Below are 21412 nucleotides of genomic sequence, written 5' to 3'. Positions count from 1 at the left end.
GGGTTTGAAGCCATCGCACCCCAAAGGAGATGACAATTCCCCCCCCTTTTTTGAACTTTTTTATTAATATATTTTTTTTTGTTAAATTCTTTGTATTTTTTTTTCCTGCAAGACTTGGTGTTGGCGGCACTGTTGTAGTTTAACTTCAATCCCAAATTCCATGAAATAGAAATCAGAAGTAAAGGTTGAGAGGGGAGGAAGGAGGGAGGCAGGCCAAGGAGTAAACAGAATTTGACTAGAAAAAAAAAAAGACGGTGTGTGTAATGGGCATTCCCAGGGAAGGCCATTCCTTGAGGGAGGGGGTTGGCAGGCAGCTTGCCACTGCCTCATGCAGGGGAGGGAGGAAAGATCCCCTGGGGATCGATCTTACAGTCGCCTCTTCCTAGGGCTTCCTGCCCCCAGGGGACAAGCTAGTACCAGGGATCAGCCACAACTTCAAGCAGGGCTCTCCACCCATCTCTCACCCGATTTTGACTCCCACCTCTGCCCTGCTTGGAAAGTGTGTGATAGATTGGTTTTCTGTGATCCCTCTTTCTGTTTTCCCCCCACCCCAAGATTCTGATGTGATGTGGGAAGAGATATAACCCACTTAGAGACTACTAAGCTTGTCACAACTTGTGCTGCCCTGTGAGTTCCTGTTACTTTGGTTCCATTCCCCAGAACTGTCTCCCCCAACACAACTACCAGAGTTGGGGAATGGGATCCTTGCTCAAGTGCCTCTAACCCTCTGCAGTAGGGATGTCTTCTTCAGGCCCCTTAGAAATTTAATCAAAGGCCACAAGTGAGTCCAGACCAGTCAAATAAACTTTTAGGGGGAGAGAGAAGGGTGGAAGAGGTCACTGGGTAGACTTGGCTGCATTGACCTCTTTCTTTCCTTTACACATTGCTCTTGATGTGGCATGCCACCCTAGGGGGTTGGACAAGGGGCTGGCTGTTGAGGAAAGAAAGTGAGAGATGCTAGGGAGTCATTCTGCTTTTCATTTCCCTTCATAGCTCTTTTAGGGAAGGATAGGGTTAGGCAAGAACCTAGTTCAGTGCTTGGAGGTGAGATAGGATCCTCCAAGGTCAGAGATGGAGGCTGTATTTCCTCTAGCATTTTTTGCTAGGCTTCAGAGAGACACCACTCCTCTGGGTTAGGGAGCCACAGCAGCTCAGCCAGTGCCTTGCCTAATATACAATCACTCCTCCATTTTCTTCCTCCTTTCCACTCAGCTTCCAGGAGACTCCTCAGGATACCAAATCCTCACCCTCATCCAAGTTCAGGTCTAAAGAAAAGGCGGGGAGAGTGTGGGGCAATGGTCTGACTTAGATTTGTGTGTCTCAGAGAAGAGAGCAACTCTGAGCGAGAAAAGCCCTTCATATGTAAACAATCTAGAGAAAAAAGGGGTGGGGTGAAAAGGGAGGAAGACGGAGCCAGAATAAATGAGAGAATCTGAAAGGACTGCAGGAAAGAAAAAGCAAGAAACAAAACGAAAGGAGACAGGAAGAAAGGAAAGGGAGAAGAGAAAGATAGGAGGAAAAACAACCGAGAAGCGAAAAGGAGAAAAGGCAGGTCAAAGGAGTGAAGAGGCGGCCACCGAAGCCAGAACTAGGCCAGGCAGGAGCCTCAGGTGAGGAGCTGGGAGAACAGGAACGCCAGGCTGAGGTCCAGGAGGGCCACGGCTCCCACCACCAGGGGGTTGGCAGCTCCCTAGAGAACCGAGGGAAATGCCATCTCAGTCCCCGAGTACCAAGCCAAGGACCACCTTCCTGCCCTGGCCGAGGTGGCAAAGCTAAAGTTTCCCAGGCACCTCTCCTGGGGAAGAGGGGTCTCCAGCTTTTTTTTTTTTTTTTTTTTTTGATTGCAAAACAGACCTCTTCTCCCAGCCAAAGCCCCACCTTTCCTCAGCTCTGTCTAGTCAGGAACAGCTCTTCCTCCCTCCTCCCTCCACTCCCCTCCCACCAGCATGTCACGTGGCCCAGGCAGAAGGTGCCTGGCCTTAGTAGCGGTACATTGGCAGCAGCAGCCGGTACTGCAGTAAAGCAGAAAGGGATGAAGGGGTGAGGATGTGGTTGCTAGGAAACAGGAGAAGGCCAATCAGAGTAGAGGGTTCTGGGGAAACTCCTCCTCTCCTGGTTTTCTGCCTTCTTTCCTATTTCTCTTTTTCCCAGGAGAGGGAGGGAGAGTTGGGGTAGGGAGGGAACAAGCTTTTTATTTCTGGGAACCAAAGAGAGAAAGTGTGGAGGTGGGGTGGGGGTGGAGTAGGAAAATGGGAGCTGGAAATGATATGGAAGGAGAACAGGGAAAAATGTTCTGGCTCTACCATTATAATTATTTGTAACCTTGGACAAGTTACTACTTTAAGTACTCTGGGCCTGAGTTCTCCCTTTTGTCAAATGAGGGAGTTGGACATGAAGGTCTCTAAGGTTTCTTTCAGCTCTCAAGTTTTTAAATATTTTTGGGGTAGATATGGTCCAAGATTGGGCAGACAGAGAGAAAGATGCATCCAAATCAAAGCCCTTCAGGGATTTAGAGAGAGATCTAGAAAGGATGAGAGGCAAGGCTTTGAGGAGAAGAGGGGCCAGAAGGGAGCTGAGGCTCAGAGGGTACAAAGTAGGAATGGAGCGTGTCTGTCTCACCGGCTGGGCAGGCCTCTCTGTTGCAGCTGGCTCCTCAAGCTCTTCCATCAGGCACCCAGCTTCAGGACCCCTTGAGGATGGGCCCCTCAGGACTGGTGTGGCCATGAGCTCAGGCTCCAAGGCCCCCGGGGTCCTCGGCAGGGGCAAGGGCTCTTCATCTTCCCCTTCCTCCTCTCGAAGACTTCCGGAACTGTCACTGCAGCCTCCAAGGAGTGGGGAACCATCTCTGGGCCCTGGGCCCTGCATCCCAGCCTCATCCTCAGCCTCATAGCCAGCTAGTTCCTCTGCCTGCTCACCTGGGCCCCCCCACTCCTCAGGCCAAGCTTTGGGACTGGAAAAGGGACCCTGGTCCCCTCCAGGAGGCAGTGGGCTCCGGCAGGCAGGGGGTCGCCAGGGTTGGCGGGAGGAGGCAGGACTGCTGGGCAGTTCAGGGGAGCCCTCTGAGGGAGTCAGTCCATTCTCGTACACCCCAGGGCTGTCCTCATCCAAGGGCTCTGTGTCGGAACCTTCTGAGTCCTGCCTGGGTCTGCGGCCTGGGGCAGGGACAGCTAAGAATCAGAGGGGCCTAACTGGTCTGGGGCTGCAAAAGCTACCGTTTTATCCCCATGAATGGGCACCTTCCAGGACTTTGGTATTCCCCAGGCTTACAGCCTCTCATTGCAAGACTACTCCAACCCCTTGTCAGCCTTATTACCCTATTTCATTAATACCCAGTTCTACTTCCTACCCTCCCATTTTCGGTTCCCTCAGACCCTCATACCTTGGCTCTCCCATTTCCAGTCCTCTGTAGGAGTTCCCTTTCCCTTTCCCCTCCAGCTCCCAGGGGGCTCACCCCCCACCCCAGGCTGCCCACGCCTCACCTGGGGCCTCTAACATCGGTTGCAGGTCCTGGGCTATCAGTTTGGCCATTCGAGCGGCCTCCACAGCCTTCTCAGCAACGCTGCTGGCTGCCACTGCCTTTAGAAGGGCGTCTGCTGCCCTGTTAGGTTCCGGGTACAGGGATTTAGCAGACCTGCTCAGATGCTCCAGCCCCCTAGCCCATGTACCCATCACATCACACCCTCCGGTTCTGAGCCCACCCTTGGAGACACACTGCCAGCTGCTCCCTTTTCCTGGCCTGGCAGGGCAGCTAGCTTTTGGTTTCCCCTCCTAGACCTGGGCTGTGCCTGCTGTCATCACATAATCTTGTTCCTCTCACCATTATGTCCTGTAGTAACACTTCTCTTCTTCAAGCTGCAGGGCCAGGCCCTTCCCTGTCACCCTCAACTCCGTGATTCCATTCTCGTCTTGCTCCTTTCCCAATGACAACGGATATCTCACTCTCTTAGCACATCCCTCTGCAGTTGCACCTGCTTGGTGCTTACAAGCTATGCCTACCTGCCCTCTTTGCTGCTGGTATCTCCTGTTGTTATCAACTTCTCTCTTACTCCCTGGGCTCACACAGCTTCTGTACTTCAATCCTGCTCCTTTCCCCCAAGCCCTTGCTTTGGGCCACCCTAACCCTGTATTGGGGGCCTTTCTTTGCCTCCCTTCCCCTCACCACTGCTAGCCCTTATTTTTGAATCCTGCCTCTCCCTGCAGATTTTCTGATGAGAATTTCATATCTTCCTTTTCCTCAGCCTCTCGTTATCATTTTGTTCTCCCCCTTCTTCATTGCCTCTGCTCCCCTGCCCCCACCTCATCCTTTCTGAGCTCTGGAACTGGAGTAAGGGTGGATCCCCCTTTCTGCTATTATCTGTTCCCTCTCTCTACCAACATTCATGCTTTCTCACCACTGTGATGATACCTTCTGGGTAAGTTCTGAGTCTCCCACAACCCCTCCCCTCCCTTCCTGCCATGCTCCTTAGGTACAGGTAACCTTGAAGCATTATCAGTCCTTTCCCCACTGTTTCCCAGTTCCCCCTCTGATGTCAGACACTTTCTCAATTTTCCCTTCCCTTTCGCCCTCTGCTGTTAATGGTAGATGCCTTGTAATCATTAAATCAGTTCTGTAATTCTGATCGATATACTTGCTATAAGCTTGAACAGATCAAGGCTCATGACTCCCTCTGGGCCCAGGCTTGTTTAATCTGGCCTAGGAAGACAGTCTGGGTGTGGGGGTAGGAAGAAGGGTTGTGGTGTCCACTGCAGACTTAGGTCCACCTCTTCTGTATGTCCCTTGGAAAATATGGTCAGCCTCCTCTCCTCAAACCTGGTGGGTCGAGGACCTTTAGAGCATGCTTAGAGAGAACCTCAGATAATGCTATTCTTCCATCTTAGGGCTTCTAGACTTTATATGACTAGCCCTGTCCTGAAACTGAGCTGGTCTCAGAATTTAGGGCAGGGGATGAGGATCACAGTCTTGGGTTACACTGAGTTCTATTGGCAGTCAAGAAACTGCAATACTGACAAGGGCCTGTGTTTCTGAGTTGGGAGTGTATGGATGATCGAGTCCTAGGCAGTAGACAGTCTATGCCCAGGCATTAGGCCAGGCTCTGGGCTACCTGGCAGTCACCTGCTGCTAAGGCTCTGCTTGTTTCCATGGCAGCTGGCAGCCAATCAGGTTTGCCAGGCCTGTTGCTGGGAAGACCAACCAGCCTCCTCCCACTGCCTGAGCCTCCAGCTACGGAGATCAGTTTTTCCTGCACATGCCTGCTCCTCATCTAGCCTAAAATGCTCCTTGGTGCTCTGTCCTCCCTCTTCCCTGGCTTAAGGCTTTACACTTTAACCATAGGACTTTCATATATGTCTACAGGTAGACATTCTCTGGTTCAGGCATCTACTCTGGATATGACATCACACACACGCACACACACACACACACACACACACTGTCGCCTATTATACAAACTCACTGAGCATATTTGGATATATCTTGACCTCTGATCTTCTAAAACAGTCCCAAAATTAAACAAAATTCTTCAACTGTGCCCTCCCTTTTAAAGAAAATATAAACATTCATATGTGAGAATTGCCTAAATCAGGGGCCTGTGAATCTCATTACAAATAGATTTTGGGCTTTCTTTAGATCTGGGCTATCTACTCCAGTAGTCACAAGCCATATGCAGCTATTAAGCACTGAAAATGTGGCTGGTCTAAATTGAAATGATGTGCTGTAAGTAAAAAATACGTACTAGAGTTCAAAGACTTAGTGAAAGAAAAAAGGGAATTAAAATAGCTCATTTGCAAATTTATATTGATTATAGGTTGAAATGATAATATTTTGGATATATTGGTTTAAATGAAAATATTTACATTCATTTCATCTGTTTCTTTTTTCATATAGCTACTAGATTTAAAATTATCTATTTGGCTTACATTATATTCCTACCCAATAGCACTGCTTTAGATAAGGTTCCTGATTAATGCAAATGTAATCTGATTTACGGAAAAAAATTCCAAGCCTCCTCCCTTCGAATCTTTACCAGTGGGGTAAAGGGAGGCAGAGGAGGCAAAGCTGAGAGGGACTATCTTTTTAGGTGGATAGGTCAGCTGTACAAACTAGACCTCTCCTAGGTCCCAGGCTGAAATGATATCAGAGGGTGGTTAGGAGGTGGTTAGGAATGCACCCTCCTGCCCTTCCTGCCCAGTGCTGTTGCTCTCGGCCTGATGCCTGGAGGCCGGATCGGCTGCAAGAACAGCAAGGCTAGGGACACGTCTGAGTTCTAAGAGGTTTCTAGGCCTGCATAAGGCAGCTCTCATGGCTACTCCCACACGCAATGACACATGTCCCCACAAAAGACACTGAGACATAGTCTAACACGGCTTCCCTCAAATACCCAACCACCCACAGTTACACCGACATCCACCTGTAGCCTCAGATATAAATACCCCAAACACCCAGGCTACAACTGCCTAGCCCTAGGCCTGTTCTTCTCCACCAGGCTCTAGACCTTGGGTTTTGGTCCTCTTTTAGGCACCAGCCCCCTTCCCTGTCCCCAGGGTACCTTCTCCCATTAGCCCAGCTCTAGCCTCTGCACCCGATGCCCACCTGGCAGCGGCGATCTCCTGGCGCTGGCGGGCAGCGCTCACTGCTCGACGGGCGCCCTCAACAGCCCTGTCCACCTTCTCCTTGACTTTGCCTCGCCGAAGAGCCAGAGGAAGGAGGCTGCGCACGCGGCCTCCGTGCACCAGCCGGTTGCGCTTGTACTTGCCCTCCTCGCGGGAGCCGTCGGGGCGGGTGGTGCGCCCGTAGCCGTGCCGCCGGTTGCCCAGCCACTCGCCCTCGTAGCGCAGCCCGTTGGAGCGCTGGCTCACGCCGTAGCCGCTGCGCCGGTCGGCGCGCCATTCTCCTGCATATACCTCAGTGGCCGAGCCCTCGATGAGGGCGGGCGGCGCTGGGGCCGGGGGCCCGCTGGCCTCGGAGCCCGGGGGTCCTGTGCTGCCCACCTCGCTGCTCACCTCACTGCGCAGGGAGCCCCGCTTGCTGCCTAAGGAGCTGCGGCGCCCGCTTGCCCGGAGCCCGCTGAGCAGCAGCGAGCGGCGGAAGAAGCCGCCGGCCGCCGGGGTGCGCTTGCGGGAGGATGGGCCGTCAACGTCCCCGGGCCCCGCCAGCACGAAGCCGCCCCGGGAGCCGGAGGCCGGGCTGCCTCCCTCGTCGCCTGGCAGGGGCAGAGGTGGGGGCGGCGTCGGAGGGTCACTGTGGCCTGAGTCCAGAGAAGTGCGGCGGGGCGAGCGCAGCAGTGCCGCCTGATGGTAGGGCACGCTCTGGCGCACCCCGTAGCCGTGGCGCTTCCCGGCCTGCCACTGGCCCTGGTAGGTGCCTGCGGGCGGGGTAGGAAGGGGAAAAAGAATCAGGACCTGCTGCTCCTCGCACCCAGGCCTCAAGTGCCCCTGGAAGTCTTAGCATGGAGGCTGGGGGGAGGGCACTAGGAGCTGGGGACAGGCCAGGTTGGGTCGGAGAGTGTGGACGAGTGGAGTCAAGACAGGTAGTAGGAGATCCCCGAATTTTGACAGTACAGGTAGGTAGTCAAGGGGAAGGGACAGACAGGCTGGGGTGTGTGGAGAACAGTCCAGAGGGTGTGAGGAACGGGCTGACAGGGTGTATAAGATAGCCGTGTGATGAGCAAACAGGACTAGGAGGGACAAGCCCGCTGAGGAAATGCGAGGGGACAGACAGAGCAGAGGTGTTCGAGAAAGGCGGAGAGGGGAGGTGTGTGGGACTGGCAGAGAAAAGGCTGTCAGGGACAGGCAGACAGGGAAGGGGTGAGGGCCGGGCGATTCAGGAGAGGGAACAGCAGGCAGGGGGACAGACAAATGAGGACGGGATGTGCGATGATGGGAGAAGAGGGCAGACAGGTAGGCGCAGGGGCGCGTGTCGGTGGGGGAAGGCATTAGGGGAAACAGCAGGCACGGGGGTCCCACGGCAGGGGAAGGTATACGAGGACCAGGGCAACAGGGAGGAGCACGCGGACGAGCAGACAGACAGTAGTGGATCGGGCCCCGCACCTCCGTCGGAGTAGGTCTCGGTGCCGTAGCCGTCCTGGAAGCCGTCCTTCCAGAGCCCGGCGTAGCGCAGGCCGGAGACGCTCTCCCACACGCCGCTGCGCCCCTTCAGCCCGCCCAGCCACTCGCCGCGGTACGTCCAGCGGCTCTTGCGCTCCACGCCCAGCCCTTCGCGCTTGCCCTGCTGCCAGTGGCCCTGGTAGCTGTGTCCGCCGGGCCCCGTGAAGACGCCCAGTGACTCGAAGCCGTGCGCCCAGCAGCCGCTGTACTCGCCCTGGGCGCCGGGCCCCGTGCACACGCCGTAGCCATGTGCCCGCCCCGCCTCCCAGCCCCCCACGTAGCAGCCCCCGTCGTCAAAGTCGAACTTGCCCCCGGGGGACATGCATGTAGTTGGCACGGCCTCAGCCCCCCGGTGGCTCAGCGCATCCTGGGGCTGGAGAGCTGGCTGGGGGCCTGGGAGCCGGGCGAGGCCGGGGGGCGGGGGCAGTTAGACCGGGGCCGGGCGGGGGGAGCCCAGCGCGGGCTGGCAGGGCCGGACCCTCATCCTGAGTGGCTGCGGAGAAAGAGGGGGGAGGGGAAGTGGCGAGCGAGGCCCCTCCTCTTTGCCCGCCGCTCCCTGGCCCAGTGGTTCCCGGGCATCAGCACCGCTCCCCAACCCCCCACTCTTCGGCAGCGTCTTCCAGCTGCTCCTTAGCTTTGGAGGCACGGGGACTCCCCCACCCTCCAGTCTTGTAGAGGGTTCCTCCCAGGACTTGGGGTCCCAACCCCAAGCGGGATTCCCACTTATCTAATCTAGAACCCCAAAGTGTCGGGTATGGATGGCAGCTGGGGGGTGGGGTGGGGAGAGGTCCTGAGAGGGGGCTGGGCAGACTCTCATGCTACCCCGTTCCTTGACTGCTGTCAGGACCCCTTTGTCTCGATTCTTTGGCTTCCTAGGCAAGTGGGGGTGAAAATGTAGTGGGGGAAGATCTGAGCAAGGTGGGCAGAGGGTTTGGCGAGGGAAGAAAGGCCGGTGATGGGAGAGGCTCTGCAGGAAAAAGGCGAAGGTGAGGATGGGCAGACAGAGAGGAGGGAGTGGGGTGGGTTACTCACCATGTGGGCTGGGGCTCAGGCTGCCTCCCAGGCACCGCGTCCATGGCAGGATACCTCCACTCCCACCTCGCCCCGACAAGCCAGGCCCCCTCCCCTTCCGGAGAGACTGCTCCAACCCAGAGAGAGAAGGTGGGGGAGCTGAAGGAGAGAGTCCCCTCTCGCCAGCTGGAGGAGCCGGCGGTGGGATGTGGGGGGTGGGGGCGAGGTAGTGGCAGAGGTGTGTGTGGGGGGAGATGAGAATAGTGGAGAGAAAAAAAACCTGCCTTGGATGGAGATAGGGAAGAGGAGCTGGGAGCTGGATGGGAATAAAGAGGGGGCGACCAAGAGGGGGTGTTTTATTTTTTTCTTATGGTTGGGAGAGGAAAAAAATATCAAAATTCTGATTCCATCCCAGCACAAATCAATGTTTGCTCCATCCCAGCATCACGGGGGAGGCTGGGCCAGGCAGATTTAAAGGGGCAGGGAGAAGAGAGGAGAGGGTGGGGAGAGGAGACAGAAAAGACAGCGCAATGATAGCGGTGGGTGGCGGGGTGGGGAGGGGGTAGGGGGGGCATGCCCAGGCAGAAAAGGATGCGTGCCTGATAAGCCTGTGGTGAGGGAGGAGGCAGGTGGAGGGAGAATGAGAGGCGCAGAGACCCTCAGGGTGGAAAGAGGCCCTGGGATGCGAGCAGGGTGTGGGTGAGGCTAGGGGGAGCAGGGAGAGGAGCGAGGGGGAGGAGACTGAGCTGAAGATGAGGAGGCTGGGGGAAGCCGAAGCCAGGCAAGGGAAGAGAGATGCTGGGGAGGCCGGGAGAGGGCGAGAGGAATACAAAGAAAGAGGTGCAGGGGTGAGAGCTAAGGAGGAGGAAGATGCTGTCGCGGAGGGAGGAAGGGAGGGAGACCCATTCTGGGGCCGGTGAGGGATGGCAAGGAGGAGAGAAGGGGAGGAGGAGAAGGAGGGAGAAAGAAATAGATATGGAGACTGAGAAAATTAAATAAGGTTTGTGAAGAGAGAGAGAGAAAGCTCTGCACAGGGAAGGGCAGGCATGGGCATAGAAATTTAGAAAGAGCCCAGTAGGGGCTGGAGGGCCAGAAGTGGTGTTGGTGGGGCTCTGGGGATTAGGATGAACCTGCAAGCTGCTTGGATGGAAGCCAGGAAGCCTTCGATTCCTGTGTCCATCGAGTCCATAGTCCTCCCTAAGAAACCACTGCAGGGGGACTAAGAGGCCCCACCTGCACTTTAGCAGGAAACTTGAAATGGGGCCGTGCCAGGAAACTTGGCCCCACCAGTGCTTTTCCAGGCCTTGCCATCTTTCGTCCCCCACCAACTATTTCTCCCTGGGTTGTCCCTCTGAAGGGGGAGCGCTGGCATGGGGGTGTATTGAATGTGGAGCAGTGGGTCATCCTTAGTGGTATCACGAAGGTTCTGGAGCTTCAGAGTCTCCTATTTTACAAACCTAGAGGCTAAAACACATAGACATGTTGGGGTGGGTCCTTATTGAGTCAAAGTCCCTTGCAACCTACCACCCCTCCCTTACCACCTACATGAGGGGTGGCACATTTTTGCTTTTTACAGATGGAAATAGGCATGCGCTGTGTTCCCTGCCCCCTCAGCTTACTTAGACACTGCATCTACGCTGCCCCTAAGCATCTAGAAAGGAGGACACTGTCTAATTATACACAACGGCACAAATAGTCAAATGCACTCAATTGTTTTTATTTTTATGCATGGTATGGTCTGTCACATTTTACAGAAAAGAGAACTGAGGCTCAGAGGTGGAAGTCACTGACTGGAGGTCACACAGCAGAGATTGTAGAACTAGCCTTAGAATACTAGAAGTAAGACCTTTTGAGCCCTGTAATTCCTCCCAGGATTCCATGTACTTGAGAATCTCCCTTAGATTCAAAAGCTCCATTTGGAATACTTTAATAAAATAAAGAGCATGAGGTTTGGAATAAACAAGAATTTCCCATGCACTTTGTTTTCCTAAAGGTGGACATGAGGTTGGAGAAACATGTAAACTTTAAGCCTCTACAGCAGGGACCAAATCTTCAAAATGCTTAGCATGGAACAGGGCAGCTACGGGTCCACTTGGGGCAAAACTGGTGATGAAGAGGTCCCTGCCTACCTACCTGCCTCCTCCCTCCTTCCCTCCCTCCCTCCCTCCCTCGCTTCCTTCCTTCCTTCCTTCCTTCCTTCCTTCCTTTTCCTTCCTTCCTTCCTTCCTTCCTTCTTTCCTTCCTTCCTTCCTCCATTTATCAAACATTTACATATCTTACTGTGTACTAGGCACAGTGCCAGGGGCTAGAGATGCAGTGGTGAACATTGTGGTGCCTGCCTTCATAGAACTTACTATCTAGTAGAGAAGACAGACAAGTAGCAAGTGATTCTAGTGCAGTTATCAATAGGATAGGTTTGAGGGGAGGAAATAGGGAATAGGGATGGAACCTAACTTAGGCCGCCTCCTCAGGGCAAGAGGCATTCTGGGGTAGGCTCAGCTGCATCACTTCACTCACTCCTAGATATTCAGGTCTGACTACTCAACCTCTTGTCCTACTCAACCCCTAAGATTCTCCTTTTCTCAAGAAAAAAAATCTATGGGCCTGGAGATAATTGCCCTGTTCTTTAGTGTGGAAGGGTGGCAGGGTAAGTGACAGGTGGGGAGTGATGCCTTGGTGGTAGAGTGACTTATACTGAATTCTTAGCTGAAAATCAAGGCATAGGGTCTGATGAAACCCTTGGACCTTGTGGGGTACACAGTCCCAGCCCCTCATATCTCCCTGAGTGAGGCAGCCTTCTGGCCCCTCTCTGGTCTGTTCCTACAGGTCCTATAATCCCTCTTCTTAGAGCAGAGACCCCCTCCTTTTTTTTTTTTTAATAGAGTGTGCACTGGTTTGTTTTGCCACAATTTACTAATATCTGGGTGTGGTGGGGGTCATAGAAAAGGGAAAGAACATTAAATGGAGCAGCTCTGTGCTTGGAGCCAGGTTCTGTGTATTGCACTCCACCTGCGTTCTTTCATTCAATCCTTGCAGCAAAACTGTAACTGTGAGCAGCCCAGGTTGGAGCCCAAGAGGTGGGCTTTCAAAGATGGACAGACCTATGTCTGCTGACTCTACCGCTGCCTAGCTGGGTAAGCCTGAGCCTATTGCCTAATTTTTCTGAGCTGCAGTTTGTGTATCTCTAAGATGGGAATACCCTAATGTACTCCAGAGCTGCTTCTGAGTATTGAAATAATCACGTATGAATAGCACGTGTGAGAATTTATGGGAGGAAAACCACTTGGCATAGTGCCTGCCAGGTGCATAGTAAATGCCCAGTAAATGGTGGCTTGAAAAATACGATGGCATTATGCCAGTTTTATAGATGAGAAATCTGGGACCCAGAAGTTAATTTACTCACTGTTGCATAGCTAATGTACAGCAGCCCTTGGTTTTGAATATATATCAGATTCCTAAGTTAGTATTACTTTAACAAATGTAATTCATTGGGCCTATTCATAAAATCAAAGCATGTACATTATAGAATTAGGAAAATAAGACAATATCAAGAATAAAAACCACCCATAGTGTCACTGAATAACACTTTCGTGTATTTTCAGTCTTCCCTCCTATGCACTTTGTATTTAACATAACTAGTTAAATGTTGCAGATACGATTTTGTATCCTACTTATTCACTGCATTACACCGTACACTTTTTTTTTTATGTCATTAAAACATCCTCGAATTTTTAATGACTGCATAATATTCCACTGTTTGGATGCAGCATAATGTTTAACCATTCTAGCATAGTGCTTTCATGCCATTTGCACAGTTTTTGCTATTAAAATTGATATATTTTATACAAATCTTGGCATATTTGATGCTTTGCTTTAAAAATGTTTTATCACAGAAATTTCAAAGTAGACGAAAACTAGGATAAACAATTCCCATATATCCATCCCCTCTCTTCAGCGACGATTTCTTTTGGCTAATTTTGTTTTCTCCTCTGCCATTTATTTCAAAGTTCAGGTATCATATTCTTTTAGTCTATTGATTTCTTGAAGCTGGATTCTTAGCAGTAGTATTAAGAAAAGAGGATAGAAATATTTTGTAAGATTTTGGATTTATTTTGCTAGAATCACTTCCAGAAATGTCATATAAATTTATACTCTTACCAATTGTGTATGAGAGTGCCGGTTTTATTGCATGCACCCTGACCTGTATTTTTTACTTTTATTAAAAGTGTTTAAAAATGTAATTACAGTTGACATACAATATTATATCAGTTTTAGGTGTGCAGCATAGTGGTTAAATATAACTTACAAAGTGATCACCTTGATAAGCCTAGTACCATCTGACACGATACATAGTTATTACAATATTATTGACTATAGTCTCTATGCTGTACTTCACTTCCCTGTGACTATCTCATTCTGACCTGCATTGACCTTTAGGTGTAACACACACACATACCCTTTTGCCAACTTGACAGGTAAAAAAGTGCCCTTTTTAATCTATGTGTTTGATTGGCTGCTGGACTTATATTGAGAAGGCATCTGGTGACTTCAGCAGAGCATACCTTTCTGAAGGATCCCCTGTGAAACATGTTGGTACCTCCTGGGGATCCCAGCTGGGGTCTGAGGAGTTGGGTGTTCATCTCTTTGCTGTGTTGGGACCAGCCAGCTTCCCCCGGTCCCCAGGGTAGGGAGGAGCTTGAGAAGATGTCCTGCCTCATCCCATGGGCAACCACCAGGGGTCAGGATCTGGCCAGAGATCTAGATGGCCAGAGAGGGTAAGAATGGCCCTCAGCCAGATACTGCATTTCCTCTGTCCGGCCACTGCTGGCTGGACACACAGCCCCCAGATCATGATCACAGAATGTGCTGGATGGCTCGTCTTCCCTGCCTGACAACTCCGCCCCTCGGTGCTCTCAGGTTTGGCTTTTTGAAAACTTGGTTCTGCTTCTTTCTCTATGCTCTGTGGGACTGGGTTCACTGTGTAGCAGAGATTTTTAACCTGAGGCTCATGGACTGAGGGACCCAAGGATAGACCTTATGGACTGTAAACTCTCTGAAAATGAGGTATGAATGTCCGTTTTTCCCCCCTGGAAAGAGAGCAGTAGCTTTTCCAAGATTTTGAAAGGGGAATCTGTGCCCTTCAAAGTCCAGCATCTCCCAATGACCCCTCCTCCCTCCTAAGCCTATTCGCTTCCTCTGGTGACTGTGAAAGGAGCAGGCTGCTATTGGAAATACAGTTGGTCTTGGGGATTAGGCTAAGGGGTTGGGCGTTCTGTATCATCCAATGGAGCTGAGAGAAAGAACCTGAGTTTTCCCTAGGGTCGGATGGGGTAAGGAAGGGGAGATGGGCGGTACCCTAACCCTGGCCGTCATCAGGGCTGTACTAGGTTTGGGTACACACTGAGGAGCTCTGCCTCACACCGAAATGCACATGTTTGTGTGCTTTAAATGACTGGTGTGGGGAGCAGATCAGGGGATCAGGGAGAAGGAAGGCTGGTCTCATACCGGTGGCCTTGGAGCCCATACCTCTGAGCCATGGATGGTAGTCGAGGTAAGATGCCCAAGAGGTAGAGACCTTAGCCAGGTTACTTTCTACTAGGACACTGCTCTGAGTTCATTTCATCATAATGCGCTCTAAGTCATAGCCACTGTGTACCTGTAGGTAGGGGGTGGGTTTAGGCCCCCTAAGATTCTCAGAGCAGTGCAGGCTGGCCTTACAGCAGAAAGAGGAACTGGGAGCTTGGAGAGGCTGAGAGTCAAGACCAGAGTCATCCAACATCAGATATGAAGAAACAAACCCAATTATTCCTAAATGTCAGACTAATACTCTGTTTCATCTCATAATAATTATTTATGTTTGTACAAAAAGATAACCTGAGGATACAGCAAATTGCAATCATTACCCGCATCTCTTTGGCAGCTGCGAGAAGGAGGCAGCCATTCAAGACCTAGTGGTTAAACTACAGTTATATGTATGTAACTATAGGACATTCAGCTTTAAGCTTCTTTATTTCTGATGTTTACTCTGGACCTAGTAGTTCACCCATCTTATTTTCTGGGGGGTGGGGTGGGGGAGTGGTTCACCTCTTACAGCTGCAACTGATAATTCTTACAGAACTTCCTAATTAAATGGGAAATTATCATGTGTAAAAGACTGATTGATATCAAGTTGATTCTTTCTGCCTGATGAAAATAGACAAACAGAAAAAATATTTAAAAAGCGACATCTTTGAAGAAAAATGGGAACAACGGTTCAAAATTCCGTGTTCCAAGAATAAACGCAGGGAGAGTTCTGTATCCACAACGTTCGTGTTCAGGCGAAGAAGCTGCTTCTGCCCCAGGAAGCCAGCAGGCGCCCTGCCTTCTCCTCCCCTGCCCTTGGTGATGCCTCCTACCAGACATGGCAGTCATGCTCTCGCTTCCTGCCGTTCATACTCCAGATCCTCCTGGGCAAGGCTGCTCTTGGTAACCATAGAGACCAGAACGAGCCCCTACACAATGTTAGGTGGGAGGACAAGGGCATTTGCACCACAAGATTAGCTCTTCATGGGCTCTCTGTTTGCACAAGCGCATTTACCTGTCTAATCTGTTACTGGATCCACAGCTTTCTGATAACCCTGAAATAGATGGTATTGGTGAGAAACAAAGAAGTTGAGGTCAATATCTCCCTTCAGTGAGGACTGAGCAGCCGGTATGTCCCTGTTTGTCATGTGTGGGAGATACAAAGAGAAGCTTCACACCTGACAGTTTCACAGAGCTGGTGGCTCCCGGTTGGGGCCTGAACCAGAACACCTCCTGGCACCTCTCCCTCCTTGGCTATACAGTGAACATTGTCTCCAGGGTGAGGTGCAGCAGGTGTCCTGTCAGCACCGGGGTGCTTCACAAATGACATGGACTAGGTGGCCCAGGGAGAGGGCAACACTAGGCCCTGGGTCCTTTTTGTTTTGCGGACTAGGTGAGAGATAATAGTAATAATAACCGACATCCCCTGAAGGCTTACTATGTACCAAGCCCTGTGCTAAGTTCTGTATTTGCAGTGTCTCATTTAATCCTCACAATAACCCTATGAGGTAGGTGCTTTTATTTGCATTTTATAGATGGGAACACTGCATTAGAATGGTTGATAACTATGTCTTAAGTCAGTGATTCTCACAGTTTACCTTGCAGCAGAATCACCTGAAGAGCTTGATCCAACATGGTGCGTAGGACCTTACCCCCAGAGTGTGATTCAGAAATTTGCGGTGGGACCCAAGAATTTGCATTTCTGATAAGTTCTCAGGAAAGACTAATGCTGCTAGACCAAGGACTACACTTTGAGAACCACTGCCTGAGGCTATACAGCTACTAAGTGTAGAATCAAATTTTTAGAGCAATTCCTTTGTCTCTAAAGCCTGCGTTTTTTAACCACAACACATATTGCCTTATTACAGACTTTCCCATGGAGATTCCCCTGAACCCTGCCCTTGGAGGGGATGAACTGGGTGAGGCAGACAGAAAGTCTCTCTCTATTCACCTTAATCGCACCCATAGCTTTCTCCCTACTTGACAAAATTTGTCCCAGCATCCCAGTTCTTTTTCCTGTGGCTTTGTCACTCTGTCAGGAAAACATGCCTAATAACATCATTCCACCCTCTCCTCTGCCCTTAATTATGGGAGCCGTCCTGGTCCTGCTCAGCAGTTGGGAAGAGCAATGGCTGTCATTTGCTAGCTTGGCTTCAAGGCCATGTGGCCACTGGCCTTGCTGTGATGCTGTTGCTCTGGGGGAGGGGAAGGCTCCTTCATGCCTTTGGGTCTGACCTTGGATTCATGCTCCAGACCAAATAGTGATTGAGGATCCTGCCCTGGGCTCCCTAGGTGAGACGTCTCTTGTGCTGACCTCCTGCTAACTGGAATCTTGGCAGGTCCCTGCCTTGTTATGCTAGGAAAGGAGCTGCCCTGGATATGTTCAGGGTGGCTGACATTCATCCCTTGGATGTATGTCTATCATCAAAATCCCCTTGGAGATGGGCTTCCCTTTGTCTCAACTGCCACTGGGTACCTGTGCTGATAAGGTACAGGAAAAGAAAAAAAAGTTAACTTGTATTGAACAGATATTTAGTGGTGATTCCATCGTCCCATAGTCTTGGGTCGGGAGTGAGGGGGTAGCATGACCCTGTTGGATACAGTAGAAAGCATTGTGCAGGGACAATGTAAATGTTGGGTCCCAGGCACGAAATCCAGCAGCTCTAGTACCATGTAAGGCTCCCACTGAAAAGGCTACTGCTTCATCTTTAATAAATTAAGCATTAGATGAAGCACATTAGAAGACCAAGTGACTCATGTTGTCCTCCTTGTCTTCAGACCCCAATGACAGTGGCGACCTCAGGCTGTGTACAGGAAGGATGGTTTAAAGGTCGGTGGCAGTGGGATGGGCCCTAAACCCTACCCAGGAGATCCCTGAACAACTTCGGAAAGACTGACAGTTTTCACATTGACTAGTGACACACCAGGCCCTTTGGTCTTTGCCCTAAGTTCACATCTGATTTCTGGGCTCTTGTCTTCATGAACTTACCCTTGAACACCATCCGGGTCACCCTCACACCAGTTCCTAGATTACTCTTCAAGCAGCGTATAGACTTGGGGTCTAGGACATCTCTGGCAAAGCCTGACAAGGAGCAATACAAATCCAAGGGCTGTCACATGACCCTGGGAGGTGGCGAGGTGGGGGGCAGTCGGCCAGTCCCTTTTCAGGACCCACTGGGCTACCAGAGCCCCGGTTTTCTGCATTTGTTTTAGAATTCAAAGCTTAAGCTACTCCAGCCAAATCACCACCTTGGAGAGGAGGAGGCAGGCAGGGAGAGGGGAGATGGGTGACGGGGTGCTACAGAACTGTGGTGAGAGAAGAGGACTGCTCCTTATGCTAGGCTCCAGAGGTGTGGAAAGGAGAAGAAATGTTCGTGGGAGGGGGAAAAAGAAGCCTGAAGCACTAGAGGCTGGGATAAGCCTTTAGCAGTTGTGGGAAGGAGGCCTCTAGTAGCCCCATCTGGGCTAGGCCCACCCTCCTTTTGGAATTAATTCATGCTAATTAACACTGTTATCAGACGAGTTTGGGATCTGACAGTCCTTAGGGTGGGAAGGGCAGAAGGCACGGGGCTCCTGACAAGGCTGCAAGGAAGCCCTGCCTCAGTGGCATGGGCATCTGAGCAGGCTCTGGAGTCTAGTATGTTTGTCTTTGGGAAAATTGTATAACCTCTCTGAGACTCAGTTTTTTTCTATCTGTTGAATCAGGCATAGTCGTGCCTCACAGATTAAGAGAATTAAATTGCACAGCCTGGGAAAGAACCTTGCAGAGGGTGTACTATCAGGACTGGCCCAGTAGCTCTTGGGCCTGGCCTTCCTCTCCTCTTTTTCCTCTAGGTCTGGTTAGTTAGAGGTCAGGGAGCTCCGCATGGCTCTCTGCAACAATTTCTGGGCCAGGAGCCTCGTTCCTGGCCACTATAGCCTTTCTGAGCTTTTGGCTGTTTTTCCAGTCCCTAGGTCTGTGCCTGGGGCTCTGGAGTGGGAGGCTGGACACCAAGTTGTGGAGCCCTCAGGAATCCCAAGTCTGACATCTCCAAGCTTGGGAAGAGGGAGAAGGGACCTGCTCCTACTTCTCTGCAGAGTAGGAACTGGCTCAGAACCCTGTCCTGATTCAGCCACCCAGTGTCTCCTACTTTAAGGTTTCATTCTTTCTGGATGCAAGGCCGTACAGGGACTCTTTTTTCCATTACACACTAGGAAGGACATGGGGATTGGCTGTGGGGCCCTCAAGCTTTGGCCTTGCTATGACCAGGTAGAGTCTGAACTTTCCAGGAAAGAAAGGGCCTTGTCTTCCACAAAACTGGTCCCTGGTGCCAAAAAGGTTGGAGACTGCTGATTATAGTCCGTAGCCTAAACTTTTTAATATCCCACCGTTTATAGAAAGATTTTGCTCACCTTTGGGCTAGAGGCACCCTGAAGGGAAGTTGACAGGAGCCAGAAACAGGAAGTCAGTTTCTTCTTTCACCAGAATTCCTTCCAATCACATTGGTGCCTCTCACTAGCAGAATTTGATAGGAAGCCAGCTGGCACAAATCTGGGAAAGGTCATTTGCAGCCTCACAGAATAGGGTGGGTGTGGTCCTGAGAGACAACAGGTAAATAACATAATTTCCAAGCATCTTACCTTGGCCTCCTCCTTTGTCTGTGCACCCCGCCCCCCCCCCCTTAGCAATGCTATCCAGATCCATGGCTTCAATAATCACCTCTGCAAACAACACCCAAAGCCATAGCCTCATGTGGGACTTTCGTTTTGCATTTTGAACTGCCTGCTGGGCCAGTCCAATGAGAAGCAGTCTCTTCATCTCAAAACTACTATGTCCAATAGGAGGAATTCATATTTTCTTTCAAACTCCTTCCTTCTCCTCTGTTCCCCATTTTCGTTGCTGATATCACCACTCTCCAATAGAATAGGTGAGAGCCCAGCCCTGACTTCATGTCTGGATCCTCTCTGTTTCTAGCCTCCTGCATCAAAACAATTAGAAAAAGTGAATCTTGCTTTGAAAGACTTTGAAAAACTTTGTTCTCTCCTTTCCCTTCCCAGACTACCGCCTGGGGCTGGGCCATCATTTCCTTGCCTAGACATAGTACTTACCTCAAATGGCTATATGAGGATTAAAAGAATTAGTATATACAAAGTACTTAGAATAGTTTCTGGCACATAGTAAAAGCAATTACTAGTATTATAGAAATATAAAAACAAATAGGGCAGAATTGATGCTTATATTAGATAAATGGCTCACTTTTCCAAGATAATCATTAACCATTGTGAATGGAAAAAAGGAAGGAAGAAAGAAAGAGAGAAAAAGAAAAGAAAAACAGACAGACAGACAGACAAGACGTGTCCCCTCTGGCGTATATTAGATACATTTGACCAATATGTAAGAACCATAATACATAATGACTGATCAAGGATGCAAGACTCATTTAGTATTCAAAAATCAATCTATGTAATTTGCCAATGATTTCTTTGCAAAGTTTTATAGTTTTATGATTTACCTTTAAATGTGTGCTTCATTTTGAGTTAATTTTTGTGCACATGTGAGGTTCGGGGGCAGGCTGACTTAATTCTGGGAGCAGCCAGGAGAGAGGCGGAGGGAGCATAGAGGGCGAGCAAAGTCCTGGGAATGTTTGTATATTACTTTGTGAAATGAACACCTTCCTGATTCTTAGAAAAATAATATTGACTCAGCAACAATTTGTTGGGTCAATATCTAGGATAGACAGAATAGAATTTTAGGAAAGAGGAGGAAAGGGGTTAAGGCTCCTGAAGGTCATTGGTACGCAGCCTTGGAGGACATGCCCTCAGTCTTTCCATTAACAACCTCTAATTTCCAGGAGCCTGACCTGTACTTAACTGGGGAGGCCTTGCGAGTAGATGGGGATTGTTAGACCTTCAGTCAGGGTGGAGTGTCCAAGTGGAGGAAGTTGGAAATATTTGCCCCTGGAGGGATGGCAGGAAGTGGTAGCTGTGTGGGGAGCTTGCTGTCTGAGCAATTTTCCTTGGGTCAGGAACCGGTGATGGGAATCTGAAGGCAGCTCTGTCGAGGGGTCTGGCTATTCACCCTGGCTGCCCGCCTGAGGCAGTAGTGAGCTTACTGCTCTGCCTGGCAGGTTGCGGAGTGTGCTTTTCAGATCTGAGAGGCTAAGGTGGGAAGGCAGGTGGGGAGTGGCTTTGAGAAGGCAGGTACAGGCTGGGTTAAAACTTAAGTGAAAATGGAAGTCCCCCCCCCCATCCCCAAAAGGGTCCCAGGAAGTTTGGGGGTGATGACAAGAGATCTTTTGTAGGCAGGGTAAGAGCCTCGTTTTCTCATAATTAATTCCCTGTGGCCCGGACGGGGCTGAGACTGGGACTGGGCCTTCTCTGTGCTCCAGCATGGGATGTCCAGAAGTACTGGGGACAGACATGTAATGAAGTGGGAAAGACAATTACGTCTGATCAATGCCTGCTGTGCCCCAGGCACATTGCCTGGTGCTTCCTGGATATTACCTGATTAAACCTCTGCAATAAGGCTGGGTAATAGCATCACTTTCTTTTGACAGACAGGAAGCTGATGTGCTGAGAGTCTGACTGTTCTTATTCTGTCAACAGTGTGTTTTGTTCGCCTGTGCCAATATCACCATGTCTAATTCTGCAGGCCTTGTTACGGTGGGTCCAGCATAGCCTTTCTGACCATGCTTTCTACTGATGATGGCAAACCCAGGGGCTTCCTGATTTATCTACATCCAGTGTCAGGGGCTGT

The 21412-nt window shown here is 50.6% G+C and overlaps 1 protein-coding gene and 1 long non-coding RNA gene across 3 annotated transcripts in view; one reads left to right on the top strand and one right to left on the bottom strand.

Annotated features, from left to right (window-relative positions):
- Positions 1 to 46: 46 nt before the first annotated feature.
- Positions 47 to 9776, bottom strand: JPH4 (junctophilin 4). Of its 2 annotated transcripts, none has more exons than XM_016120500.2 (6): positions 9136 to 9776; positions 8047 to 8596; positions 6590 to 7361; positions 3480 to 3598; positions 2620 to 3152; positions 47 to 1690 (listed from the first exon to the last, which is right to left on the bottom strand). In XM_016120500.2, the coding sequence occupies exons 2-6, from the start codon at positions 8423 to 8425 to the stop codon at positions 1607 to 1609; spliced, it is 1887 nt and encodes a 628-aa protein (XP_015975986.1). In that variant the 5' UTR covers positions 8426 to 8596; positions 9136 to 9776; the 3' UTR covers positions 47 to 1606. The 2 variants fall into 2 exon arrangements, with proteins under 2 accessions (XP_015975986.1, XP_015975987.1); XM_016120501.2 differs by having other exon boundaries at positions 192 to 1690; positions 2620 to 2822; positions 9136 to 9559.
- Positions 8603 to 21412, top strand: part of LOC107497995 — a 32635-nt gene continuing 19825 nt past the window's right edge. Inside the window, exons 1-2 of the long non-coding RNA XR_001593930.2 lie at positions 8603 to 9089; positions 12151 to 12248. This is a non-coding gene — a long non-coding RNA (uncharacterized LOC107497995). The remainder of the gene's footprint in view (positions 9090 to 12150; positions 12249 to 21412) is intronic.

The sequence above is a fragment of the Rousettus aegyptiacus genome, unplaced genomic scaffold, assembly GCF_014176215.1.
Source record: "Rousettus aegyptiacus isolate mRouAeg1 unplaced genomic scaffold, mRouAeg1.p scaffold_m13_p_3, whole genome shotgun sequence".
NCBI lineage: Eukaryota > Metazoa > Chordata > Mammalia > Chiroptera > Pteropodidae > Rousettus > Rousettus aegyptiacus.
The sequence above is the reverse complement of the archived record's forward strand: the minus strand, read 5'-3'. Positions and strand labels throughout refer to the sequence as shown.

Excerpts from the sequence above, each read along its gene's own strand:
- JPH4 (XM_016120500.2), bottom strand. The coding sequence starts at position 8,425 with ATGTCCCCCGGGGGCAAGTTCGACTTTGACGACGGGGGCTGCTACGTG. Across the intron at positions 3,599-6,589 it reads CAGGAGATCGCCGCTGCCAG|GGCAGCAGACGCCCTTCTAA; the intron begins GTGGGCATCGGG and ends GGAACCTAACAG. Across the intron at positions 3,153-3,479 it reads ACCGATGTTAGAGGCCCCAG|GCCGCAGACCCAGGCAGGAC; the intron begins GTGAGGCGTGGG and ends TCCCTGCCCCAG.